Source organism: Solanum stenotomum, chromosome 3, assembly GCF_019186545.1.
Source record: "Solanum stenotomum isolate F172 chromosome 3, ASM1918654v1, whole genome shotgun sequence".
Classification (NCBI taxonomy): domain Eukaryota; kingdom Viridiplantae; phylum Streptophyta; class Magnoliopsida; order Solanales; family Solanaceae; genus Solanum; species Solanum stenotomum.
The window spans coordinates 17452488-17465457 of NC_064284.1; the positions used below are offsets into that span (position 1 = coordinate 17452488).

The 12970-nt window shown below is 37.8% G+C and overlaps 1 protein-coding gene and 1 long non-coding RNA gene across 3 annotated transcripts; both read left to right on the top strand.

The window, feature by feature from the left end:
- The first annotated feature begins 766 nt into the window (after positions 1-766).
- LOC125857874 (uncharacterized) lies at positions 767-12754 on the top strand. Of its 2 annotated transcripts, XM_049537524.1 has the most exons (14): positions 767-1432; positions 1556-3867; positions 4658-4782; positions 4968-5067; positions 5234-5366; positions 5459-5522; positions 6066-6825; positions 7471-7800; positions 8027-8533; positions 8613-8685; positions 8784-8869; positions 9560-9679; positions 10722-10792; positions 12438-12754. In XM_049537524.1, the coding sequence occupies exons 1-14, from the start codon at positions 1246-1248 to the stop codon at positions 12547-12549; spliced, it is 4980 nt and encodes a 1659-aa protein (XP_049393481.1). In that variant the 5' UTR covers positions 767-1245; the 3' UTR covers positions 12550-12754. The 2 variants fall into 2 exon arrangements, with proteins under 2 accessions (XP_049393481.1, XP_049393480.1); XM_049537523.1 differs by having other exon boundaries at positions 767-3867.
- On the top strand, positions 10799-11212 carry LOC125857892 (uncharacterized). The gene is made up of 2 exons (XR_007445703.1): positions 10799-10966; positions 11063-11212. It is a non-coding gene; the product is annotated as an uncharacterized LOC125857892 (long non-coding RNA).
- Positions 12755-12970: the final 216 nt, after the last annotated feature.

The window sequence follows — 12970 nt, forward strand, 5'->3', positions numbered from 1 at the left end:
TTCATTTCACATAATACGATAAAATTAGAGTCATATTTCTTCGAAATTGAAGTCAAGCAAATAATAAGTAGCACTTATGTCAATCTACTTTTTTTCACTCATTTCGTATAATGCGACAAAATTGAAGTTATATTTCTCGAAGTTAAGTCAAATAGAATCATAGTTATCATTTATTTTGATTCACTTCTTCCCACTCATTTCATATACACGACAAAATTGGAGTCGTATTTCTCGAAATTAAAAGTCAGACCAATCATAAATATTACTTACCTTACACAGAAATTGAAATCGTATCACATTAATTTGATCCACTTCTTCCCACTCATTTCATATAATACGTTAAAATTGAAGTCATATTGCTCGACGTCAAAGTCAAACAAATCATAACTGTCACTTACATTGATCTACTTCTTCCCATTCATTTTACATAATACGATAAAATTAGAGTCATATTTCTCGAAGTTGAAGTCAAACATATAATAAGTAGCACTTACGTCAATCTACTTTTTTTTCACTCATTTCGTATAGTACAACAAAATTGAAGTTATATTTCTCAAAATTAAGTCAAATATAATCATAATTATCATTTATACCGATTTACTTCTTCCCACTCATTTCACATAAACGACAAAATTGGAGTCATATTTCTCGAAATTAAAAGTCAGAACCAATCATAAATATTACTTACCTTATACACAAATTGAAATCATATCACATTAACCTGATGATGCAATGTTTTTAAAAATCCATGGGTACATAGGAGAAAAACAACTCAACAAACCCAGGCTACCCAATTTTAGTCCAATGGCTTCACTAGTAATCTTTTCCCAGAAACACCATATCGATAAAGTCAGCTACCCCAATTAGTCAGTCAGTTTTGCTATTGTATGCTTCAACACTCTATTCGGCAGCTGAAAAAAAGGAAAGAAGAACAAAGCAAACAGAAGTCCAAAGGAGAGGTGAGTCCTTGGTCTTGTTCCAAAGGAAACAGCGGCATTACTCCTCTATGAATTCCCCTTGTGGTCCCTTTATTCATTAGTTTCTTCAAAGGCTGAATTTTTTTTTTTGGGGTTCTCTTTTCTTGGGAAGTTGAATTCTGTAGGTGATTTTTTGTAGGGTTTATGTTAAATACAGAAACAAAATCAAGAAAAGACATGAAAAGGGTGTCCAATGATGACCAAAGTTTGAGTTTTGTTCATCAGTAGGTTGGAGGGTTGTTCTGTTTCCTGTCAAGATTCAATTTTGATGGTTGATGACAAGGTTATGGAAGACCTGAATCAGAAGCAGGGGAGTTTTGATGGTCAGCAAGTTTTGGTACCTTTTATGGAAAATGTAGTAGCTAATTCTAGTGTGATAAGTTCAAAGAAAAGGGGAAGACCAAAGGGTTCTAAGAATAACAGGAGAAGTGTGGAAGAAAATGTGGGAACTTCAGGTACAGCTAGTGTGATGGATGGCAGTGGACAAAGGGTTCTTATGAAGAAGAAGAATAGACTAGACAGGCCAAATGGTTCCAAGAATAGCAGGAGAAGTGGTGAAGAAGATGGGGGAATTTCAGGTACAGTTAGTGTGATGGATGGCAGTAGAGAAGGGTTTCTTATGAAGAAGAAGATGCGACTAGGCAGGCCAAAGGGTTACAAGAATAACAGAAGAAATGGTGAAGAAAATGTGGGAATTTCAGGTACAGTTAGCATGATGGATGGCAGTGGAGAAGGGGTTCTTATGAAGAAGAAGAATAAGCGACTAGGCAGGCCGAAGGGCTCCAAGAATAAGAAGAGAAAGGTTGGAGAAAATGGGGAATCACCAAGTGCAGCTGGCATAGGCAATGACAGTGATGTGATGCTTATGGAGAAGAAGAATGTTGGACAAAGGCACAAAGGTTCTAAGAGCAAAAAGAAAAATATGGAACAAAACAGGGAGCATCAGGTAAGGAGAACCAAGAAGGAAGGTGAGGAAAGGAGGAAGGATTGTGGAGAAGAAGGGAGTATCAAGAAGCGAGGTCGAGGAAGGCCAAAGGGTTCAAAGAGTGAGAAGAAAACTGTGACTGGTAATGAAACGGGGGTAGTGTTACTAATAGATGATACTAGTGTTGGAAAGAGAAATACAGATGTTGTTGAGAAGGAAATCTGTACAACTGGTGATTTTGGAATAAGCGCAAATCAAGTTTCTGGACACAATGAGATTGTCAAGAAGAAAATTGGTCGGCCCAAGGGCTCCAGGAACAAGAAGAAAGTCTTGATAGGTCGTCTGACTGTTCCTAGTTGCAATGGAGGTGGAAGCAAGGATATTGATAGCAATAAAGGGAAGATTTTTATGCCTGCAGAAAATGCTGGGAAACTGGACGATTTTGTTGTGGGTTACAAAAAACATATAGTCAAGCGAGGTCGGCCCAGGGGTTCAAAGACTAAGAAGAAAATCACATTAGGCTATATGAGTAATGCTACTAGTGGACATGAAGTAGATGTTATGTGCCAAGGCGAGAATGAGAAAAGAATCACAATGGCTGGTCAAAATGGAGTAATTCTGAATGAGGAACAAGGGATGATAGTCAAGAAGAAGGACAGGCGTGGCAGATCCAGAGGTTCAAGGACCAAGAGCAAAGTTATACCAGGCCATTCGAGTGGTACTAATACTAATGATGGAGACATGGATGCAGTCAGGAAGGAAGATGATGGAAAGAGAAAATTTGTAGCTGGAGAAGGTGGGGGCAATGGAATAGCTACCAGTAATGGAGAGAGGATATTCAAGAAGGAGAGGCGTGGCCTGCCCAAGGCCTCCAAAAGTAAGAAGAGAACTACTGGCGGTAATTTCGCAGATGCTAATCTCAATAATAGAGAACAAGATGTGGGTACTATGAGGTTAAATGTGGCTGAAAATGGAATGCTTTTATCTGAAGAAAATAAGGGAGACCTGAATGAAGTTGCTTTGGTTTATGCAGTTAGAGTAGTCAAGAGGAAGGGTGTCCTTGGCCGGCCAAAGGGTTCAAAGAATAAAAAGAAAACTATTATAAGCAGCTCCAGTGATGTTTATTCTGGTCATGGAGTTGGAGCGATGAATAGCAGTAAGGAACATGAGAATAAAATGGGGAGCCTGACAACTGATCACATGGTGGGGATACTGAGTGAAGTTACTATTACTAAGATGGATAGCTGCAGCCTGCCCCAAGGCTTGCGTAATGAGAATAAGATTGTTGAATCTGGCGAGAATCAGCATGCATTTGTTGATGCTGCTGAAGATGGCACCAGAAAGATGGTTAAGAAGAAGAGATGCCGAGGAAGGGTGAAAAGTTCAGAGAATAAGAAACAAGCTGCAGTAAGGCGAGGGAGGCCAAAGGGCTTGAAAAACAAAAGAATGACAGGTGTAATTGCTACTGTTACTAATGGGGTAAATTTGAGCATAAAGCGAAAGAATGGACGTGGACGACCTAAAGGCTCAAAAAATAAGAAATCAAAAATTATGAGTGAAGAAAATAATAAAACTGCCGGAGCAATTATAGTGCATGATGACGGAGGAGCTAGTCATGCTGAGCAGAAAGTGAAACACTGTGGCATGCTTCCTTTTGCCACTGAAAATGGGGGAATATCAGGTGAATCTGTTTTATTGGATGCTTTGGGAGGTCGGGTCAGTAAGAGGAAAGTTAGCAGCGGGAGACCAAAAGGTTCAAAGAACAAGAAAAAGGCAGTCGCTTTCAATATGGGGTTTCCTTGTCAAGTTAGTTGTCAGAATGCTGTTAGTAAGATGGTTAAGCGCAGAGGGAGGCCGAAGGGTTTAAATGATAAGAAGAAAATTTCTATCGTCTCTGAATGCATGGGAGAGCAGGAACTTAGTGCAAATGCAGAAACAAGTGGACTGACAGTGCAAGGAGTATTGGTCAGGATCTCTTCTTCCCAAACCTATCTGTCTTCTTGTTATGATTTGTATGGAATTTTATTTGTAAAAACCTGAAGCTAAAAAGTCAAATATAAATAAAACTTAAGAGCTGCAAATTGAAGTTATATTTGATCAGAATTTTTTGATTCTCATTGCAATTAGAGACTTAGAAAGTTTTTGGGGTTACCATCGCTAACTGTAGACTACAAATTGCCTCCTGCCATTTATGAAACCTGCTCATCTTTCAATCAATCTTTTGTTGGTAGTTAGATTCATGTGAGTCGAGATTTTAGAGGAAACAGTTCTTATTATCAATGGTCCATGGCTCCATGCTAACATAGTGAAGCAGTCAATGGTTACTACTGGACATATCAAAACAAAGAGGCCAACTTCCTTGGGGAAGTGGGGAATCTTGTTTTTTTTTGGCATACTCATTTGAGTCCTCATACTGATATCTGGCGTATAATTCTCAATCCAACTTTTGTTCATGCTCGATTTCTCAAATAAGTGATATTTGACACTATTCATGGAGTTAATAAAGCTCAAGTTATAGCACTAGTATATAGATTCATTTGCCACGGAGGGTCATTATAATAATTTGAATTTGAGCTTGAACAAGAAAGCTTCTCCTGTACTCATGAAGCATAAAATGAGTGTGCTCCTTGAAAGAGGATTCAAGTGCTACTAAAATTATTTGCATTGATGTAGTAGGCAAATTTGGGATATTGTGGCAGACATAGCATGCGGGCTTAAATTTGTAACTGTGTCCTAATGAGGTATCTATATGTAGGACGCAATTACTTGGAAGGATCAGCAGAACTTTTGGTGTCATCAGTGCAGAAAATATAAAGCTTTTGTTGTTACCTGTTCAAAATGCAGAAGGAAACGCTATTGCAACGACTGCATTGCAAAGTGGTAATGAAATTTATCTCATTTGTTCACAAACCAAAAGAGAAAGGCTTCTGTATTTGTTGGTCTGCAGTGTTTTTTCTTCCTATAGGTGAATGGTAGATGCTCATTAGTATTATAACAGTTATAACTATGTTAATTCAAATTGAGGTTGTTAATAATGTTTTCTAAAATGTTGAGATAATGAATAGGTATCCAGATAGAACAAACGACGAAGTAGAGGACACATGTCCTTTCTGTTATGGTAATTGCAATTGTGGAGCTTGCCTTCAAAAAGATGTCTTCTTAAAGGTCTGTAAACAAGTTAAATTTACCTCTTGTGTGATCATGTATTTATAGTTCAGGTGCTGATATTACTAAATAACTTGGCTAGTTTTTCTTTTGATAAATCAAATAATTGTCATTCAAGCAACACAACAAGTTGGTATGAAAATAACTAGGTCTGTTAGGGTTGCAGGACTGCTGCAAAGAAACTGATGAAAATATGAGATTGGAGGGTTCACTTTATTTGCTATTCAACATTCTGCCCCTCCTCAGGCATATTCAAAAGGAGCAAAGGTTTGAGCTAGAGGTTGAAGCAAACATTCGCGGTACTATTTTAATTCATTCGGATAATTTCAACTTAGCTTGTTGTTGGTGGCTCAGAATGTTCAGTGTTGTTTCTGGTCTCTTTTGTTTTCAGGTGTTCAGCTGACAGAAGAAGACGTCACCATATCAGTCGTTGATGATGATGATAGAGTGTATTGGTATGATCCCCAAAATAATGATTTTTTGTTGCGCTATCTATGCTCATACACCATGTATAATGTTTTATGAGTTATTATTCATCCATAGAGACATAAGATGTAAGTTGTTTCTTCATGGAGTAAACAGTGGGATTGATTATTCAAATATCTTTCTGTTAAAGTCAATTTTGTTTCTAATCTGTTCTTTAACCCAGCAGCCTTTGCTTACATGATCTGTTTCTTGAAGCTGCATTGTTCATTCCTCCTGATAATTTTACCTTCTACTTTGATACCCAACGATTTCTTTGACCTTTTGATTTATGAACACTAATTTTCTATGGTTATTACATAAAGAAAGTAGTGTGTCTGTGGACTGCAGTAGCTCAAAGTTTCCAGAAGTTCTTTTATTAGTTTGAAATGTAGTTTCTGTTGACCATATTCTTTGTTTTTATTTGTTTATTCTGGAAGAAAGGATGTAAGCTTACACAGAATGTTTACTATTTCCAGAGCTCAGTTTTGTCATGACACAATAGCTGTAATGATGCATGGTTCCTTATTTGGCAGTGATAATTGCAACACATCCATTGTCAATTTCCATAGAAGCTGCCCAAATCCTGATTGCTCTTACGATATCTGTGTCAATTGTTGTCGGGAACTCAGAGATGGTGCCCCACATGGAGCTACTGAAGTCAGCTCATCTCTCAGCAAGTCGGTGGAAGCTAGTCGTATCACAGCATTGAAGGGAAACGATGCGCCAGATGGCTGGAGAAGTCCAGAGACCCTCCTTGCTAATGATTGTCCAACTCACATGTCCTTTGATTTTGCTGAGTGGAGAGCCAAATCTGATGGCAGTATACCTTGTCCTCCTAAAGAGTGTGGTGGTTGTGGCTCTTCTTTAATGGCTCTAAGGCGTATCTTCGAAGCAAATTGGGTAGACCAACTAATTCAAAGTGCTGAGGCCTTAACATGCAACTACCACCTTCCAGATATAGATTTGTCGCATGGGTGTTCATTTTGTCTTGCTACCTCTTCTGTCCAAAACGGTGATAACCACTGTCAAGTAAGACAAGCATCTTTTAGGAACAACAGCCACGATAATTTTCTGTACTGTCCTAATGCTGTTCACATTGATGGTAACGAGTTTGAGCATTTTCAAATGCATTGGAGGGCTGGTGAACCTGTAATAGTTAGAAATGCACAAGCTAATGCCTCTGGTCTTAGCTGGGAGCCAATGGTAATGTGGAGGGCCTTCAGAAAAGCAAGTAAAAAGCTAAAAGAGGAGCATTTCTCTGTCATGTCCATTGATTGCTTGGATTGGTGTCAGGTATGCATTTTATTTGTGTAAATTATCCCTTGTGGAAAAAAGAGACAGAATCACAGCATATCAGTTCTCAAGTTATCATATGCTTCCTCAATTTTGGTCCTAAAGCTACTATATATGTATAACATGAGTTGCTTATTTATTTTCTCTAATTTTTATTCTCGTCAAATTTCATTGCATTGTTCACGATGGCTACTTTTTAATCTGAACTCCGCAGTTGAACCTTTTTTTCATCTAAAATGAATTTGAATCTGGGAAATTATCTCTTGCGTGATTTTACTCCAACATCTCCTAGCTGGTCTCTTGTGTCTTTTACCCTAGCTGACAAAACTGCAGTTTTCCATTACCTGATTAGAATTGGAAAATTATCCAAAAAAATATAAAAATAGAAGTCTAGAATTGGCAATTACCTTTCCTGGTAGGTTGGTGCTAAACTGCTAATTTGCTATATTGGTTTGTCTTTGTTATTTGCACCTTACTAGGATATCATGATTTGCTGGTTTAGCTTACTATGAATCCTGGTGTTATTGCTGTGCTACTACTACTACTACTACTACTACTACTTATTATTATTATTACTATTATTATTATTATTATTATTATTATTATTATTATTACTGTTAGTATTATTATTATTTTATGATGCAGGTTCAGATAAATATTCATCAGTTCTTCAAGGGCTACTTGGAGGGTCGCAGGCATCACAATGGGTGGCCAGAAATTTTAAAACTGAAGGATTGGCCTCCGGCTAATACTTTTGAAGAATGTTTGCCGAGGCATGGAGCTGACTTTTTTGCTATGCTTCCGTTTAGCGAATACACTCATCCTAGACAAGGTCTTCTAAATTTGGCCACTAAGCTCCCCGATACTGCCTTGAAGCCAGACTTGGGACCTAAAACGTATATTGCTTATGGATATCAAGAAGAGCTTGGGAGAGGTGATTCTGTCACTAAGTTGCATTGTGATATCTCTGATGCGGTATGCTCATTCCAACAACTGTTTGATTAATCTTATTCCAGGTTCCTGTTTGGCTGATTTTATTTTGCTTTTCATGGGGCTTGCATCCCTTTCCCAAATTCTATACTGATATTCTAGTACGGTACAGGTTGTGTAATGAGCTCAAGAAGTCTATCATGGCCTCTGTGTGATTTGCAATTAACATGTTACAACAATAAAACAACTAGGTTTTGTGTGTATTCTTCAGGTCAACATATTGACTCATACAACCAAAGCAAAAGTTGATCACAAGCAACATGAAATCATTGAGAAACTAAGGAAGCAACAAGAGGTTGAAGATTCAAAGGAACGTTGTCCAGGCATAGCTGAGGCTCCAGATTCTCATCAAAGATCTGACGAAACTGAAACTAAAGACTTTTATTCTCAGGAAAGCACTGATGATAACAAAAGTTGCTTGCCAGAAACTATGGACAAGGGGAAAGATATTGATAACGGAGAAAATATAATTTCCGAAAGGGATTACGCTGATATATCTGGCAGAACTTCTCTACCCAATGAGATAAACCCAAGTACCAATGCCTTGGCACTAGCAGAAGCGAATGTAGCTCTCGAAATCAAGCAAGATTGTGCAGAAATTGAATGTGGGGGTGCAGTATGGGACATCTTTCGCAGACAAGATGTACCCAAGTTAATAGAATACTTGCAGAGGCATTGGAGAGAATTTCGCCATTTTAACAATGCTCCTGTGGCTTCAGTAAGTATTCTTGCACTTCAAGTTTGATGATAGTACAAAGTGCTGAATCGTTGAATTTACTCCTTGCTTTCACTCTTAGGTTATTCACCCTATCCATGATCAGACATTTTTTTTGGAGGAGAAGCATAAAAAACAGCTGAAGGAGGAGTTCAGTAAGAATCCTCTTTTCCTTGGTTGATTCTGAAAAACAGTAGGTAATGACTTTGCAAGGGTATCTAATCCCACCCTTTCTCCCTCTTGTGATCTACAGACGTTGAGCCATGGACGTTTGAGCAGTACCTTGGTGAAGCTGTTTTTATTCCTGCAGGATGTCCTCATCAAGTGAGAAATAGACAGGTGAAACTCCCAGTCTAACTATGCATACTTTGAAGTATCAGAGGTTTTGTATTTCATCTTTAGTATGGTTGTACCTGAATTTCCTGTGTGTTTGTTATGTTATCCAGTTGAATTTCACGGTGTTTTACCTCAAACTTATTGGGGGTAAAAGCACTATATTCTTCAAATTTATGCAAAAAGGAACATGTTTCAGAAAATCAAAACCTGTTATAGTTTGACAGTGGACGATGATGTTATAAGACAGTATTAAAAATAGTACAACATTGCTATAGTAATAGAATTTTTAATTTGATTCATGTCTTCGAGCCAAATGTCTGCTATGCTTTATCTGAGCTTTGATAATTTAAGAAGCTTTGTGACAGAAGCAAACTCTGAGCTCTCTTCTTTTGGAATTTGATCTAAGCTGAATCTGACTCTGGCTAGAACATTTTCCTGAAAGTGGATTTATACTGTGTAGCTCTTCTCAGGTCCTTGCAATTTCTTTCTTTCTCCAACGGGTTCTGGAATTAATACTATTTGAAGTCACTTATAGAAATATTAATGCTACATGAGATGTAGTATCTGCAGTACTCATTTTCCTGGTACTTCGATTGATGAAATATTTATTGCTGCTTCTATCTGTGTTCACATCTTAATGTTCTGCACTTGGTATTGATTTGTCATCCATCCACCGCTATTGTACTTTGGCAGTCATGTATCAAGGTTGCTGTTGACTTTGTATCCCCGGAAAATGTTCAAGAGTGTATTCGCTTGACGGAGGAGTTTCGCATGCTACCCAAAAGCCACCGATCTAAGGAAGATATATTGGAGGTACATTCATTAATGCATATTACAGCACAAATGCTATTTTGCATTCTGAATTCAACAGTCTCTTTCTGTCACTATGCGTTAGTAAATCATAGGAAGATACTTCTATCTGCTTAAAAAGATTTTGACTGAGTATTAGTAGAGTAGGACCCCAAGCAAAATATCAGTGATGCTATGGGGATATTATCCTGAAGCTTTTCTGAAACATATAAACGAAATGCTAATGCATCTCCATCATTCCAATTCTACATTCTATAATCTATCCTTTACTTTTTCTTTTCAGTAGATTTATCTAATACATTTCCCATACATCAATATCATAGCTTTGCCAAATAACTAGACAGTACATTCCTTTGCTGAAGAAATTAGAAGACAATTGCTATGAGGAAGTGTAAGAAGGGTCATTCATCTCTTCAATTAATTAATAGCAGGTGTTGCAGCGCTCATTAGGAAATGTTGTCTGATCTGAGAATCTTTTGCTATCCTGGAGTTTTTTATGGTCAAATGACAGACACTTAATATTGTGCGTAGTGTAAAGCTTAAGCATTGTAGTTATCACTGGCATTCTGGAACCATGTTTTCTATGTTTAGATCCTTGTTCTCCCTTTTTTGGTTGGTTCAATCTTCATCCAGAGGATATTTGTGTGTTCTGTGAGTTTGACCTGGCTTAAAAAACATATTTGACATTTTGCGTCTATGATTCAAACTCAAGATATTGTCCATCCATCACTCTTTGCCCTGTATTTATGGTAGTCGAACGTAGGTATTAACGATTGTGACATTTGACAAGCTGCTCTTTTTCAATGTGAAATCAGACTTGATCAGTTAGTTCTTTCTGGTTTCTTGATTAACATTTGGCACTTGATGACTAAAAGTAAGTGATGGGTATCTTTTTCTGCTTACTATTTTGCTGATCCCTGATATGAAACTGTAAATGCAAGAAACTACTTTTTGGTCACAGACATGTGCTTGAAAAATGTGATGCATCATGCTCTTCAAGTGTCCTAACTTTTGTATAAATGATTGTTTGATGATATTGTCATAGGTGAAGAAGTTGGGGCTTTATGCTGCTAGTGTCGCTGTTGATGAAGCCACAAACCTGTTGTCAAAACTTAAGTAAGTTTTTTGTTACTAGGTTATGTTCTTCATTGCTTTCCCATGTTTCTCTGGAAAGGGAAAAAACACCAGTGTGATCGATTACTGAATTTATGAATATCTGGGATTAACTAGGTTTGTGTATTTATGAGGTTTTCACGGAAGAAAGATGTCCTCCAGATTTATCTTTCAAAGGTCTCCTCAAAATTGAATAAAAATGCATAATTAGATTTTCTTGTGATTGTTACAAGTCTAAGTGATACTATCTGTAATGGTCGTCAACCTTTACAGATAGAAACAACCGCCTGGAGATCCCTGAGTTGAATGTCAGCTTACACACTAGGTGTGAAGCTCAATCTGCTCCAGCCTTAGTGATGTGGATTGCCTTGGTAATATGTGTTTGTCGGCTGGACAGGCTGCCTGGTGTATTGGCTTAGGTGCCGCAAGCTAGCCCCACCAGTATTTTCAAAAAAGAAATAAAAATAATACTATCTGTAAAAGGTCAACAATATAACTTGTAACTGTTTCTGGAATGTCAGGTGTAATCACACTGCCAAAAGACTAAGGATGTCAGTTTATTCTTCTACTTACATTTCATGAAAAACGAAGATGTCAGTTTATTCTGATTAGAAGAAATGAACTAAATTATTACACTGGAGAGGTAGGGCAGTGCGGATAAAAGTTCTAAATTTTTTGAAATAAGCTACTAATTTTTTTTGTGAGCTTAAATGTTCTATTCTTGTAACCCTTGCATCTTCTTGATGCCTTCTACTGAATCTACTTCATCAAGAAAAAAAGTTCTAAATCTTTTGTCTGGATTTCTTCCCAAAAGTTTGACTCTTTTCTGTGGATCTCTTTCCAAAGGGTAGGCTGCCTACATCACATCCTTTAGGGGTGTGGCTCTTCCCCGGACCCTATGTGAATGCAGGATTCTTAATGCACCGGGCTGCACTTCTTTTTCCATCTGAGTTTTAGCCAATGCTTTACTTTCGTCAACTGCTTTGACCAACTGGATTAGAAATTTAATCAGTCACTACTTAGACAGTTGAACTAGTTTAGGTGAAATTAGACGTCACACTATAAGCCACAAGCATCTCCTGAATGATAGTAATTGAAAATAATGTAGAACTTTCAGTTGGAGCTCCAGGCGGACACCTTAAATTGAAATGGACTCGAGCTCATGGTGATGGAACCACAATGTCTAGGCCTCTAGGGCGATAGGAATGTCAATCGACGAAGTTTAATGTTTTCAAAAGGGTGAATATAAATATCTACTGAACAAGTCGACCTGTGGTGGGGCGGTTGACCCAACTACCGTGTTATTGCTTCTGAGATATAATGATTTTTTCCCCAAATGCCAGTAAAGTGGTAGTTTTTCTTTGACATAGTGGCCTGCCCTTAGAAACTTTTGGCCCTTCTTGGAGCTGGTGTGTCTTTTTAGCTGCTGCCTCTTTGTCCCAAGGAAAAGTTGTCACTAGAGAACTGATGTACACAATTGAAAAATCCCCTGCCCCTGCATTTCTGTTGCAACACAATTGAAAAATCCCCTGCCCCTGCATTTCTGTTGCACAATATCGTGGTTAAATAGTTGATCTGAGGCATGTTGGAACTTGACTCTCTAATTTTCATACTCCTGGAATGAGTAACTTTGTATTTCATTTGGCAGTGCACCTCAATCTCGTGATGAATTGCAACAGCTAGAACATGCTACCGGAACTGAGAGCTCTATTGCAGAAGGCCTGGATATGGGATCCACCAGCTGTAGTAACCAAGACTGAAGGCTGTTCTTGTTAAATATGAAGATTTTGAAGTTTTAGAGAATATTTATTTGATTTTAAATCTTTTGATTGGATTGTGAGGCATTTCTGTTTTTGTATACTTTTTTTCGTCTCTCAAAAATAATCCCTTGAGGCATTCTTTTAGATGTACAAAATTTTACTTTATTGGCGGAGGGAAATTCAAGAGAATAAAGAGACGATATTATTGTTCCAATTCCATAAGAGGTGTGGTGGGATCAGATGAGATCCCTCATCCTTCACCAGAGGGTTCGAGTTAAAATTTGGACTTTCCTTTTATGGGAGAGTCTTACTCAGTGAGATTTCAGATTAGTCAAGGCAGTGGGGTTTTAATACTGAGCATAAAGCAAAGGAAGAAAACATTTCCAGCTCAACAACATGAAAAAGAAAGAAAATGAGTTCT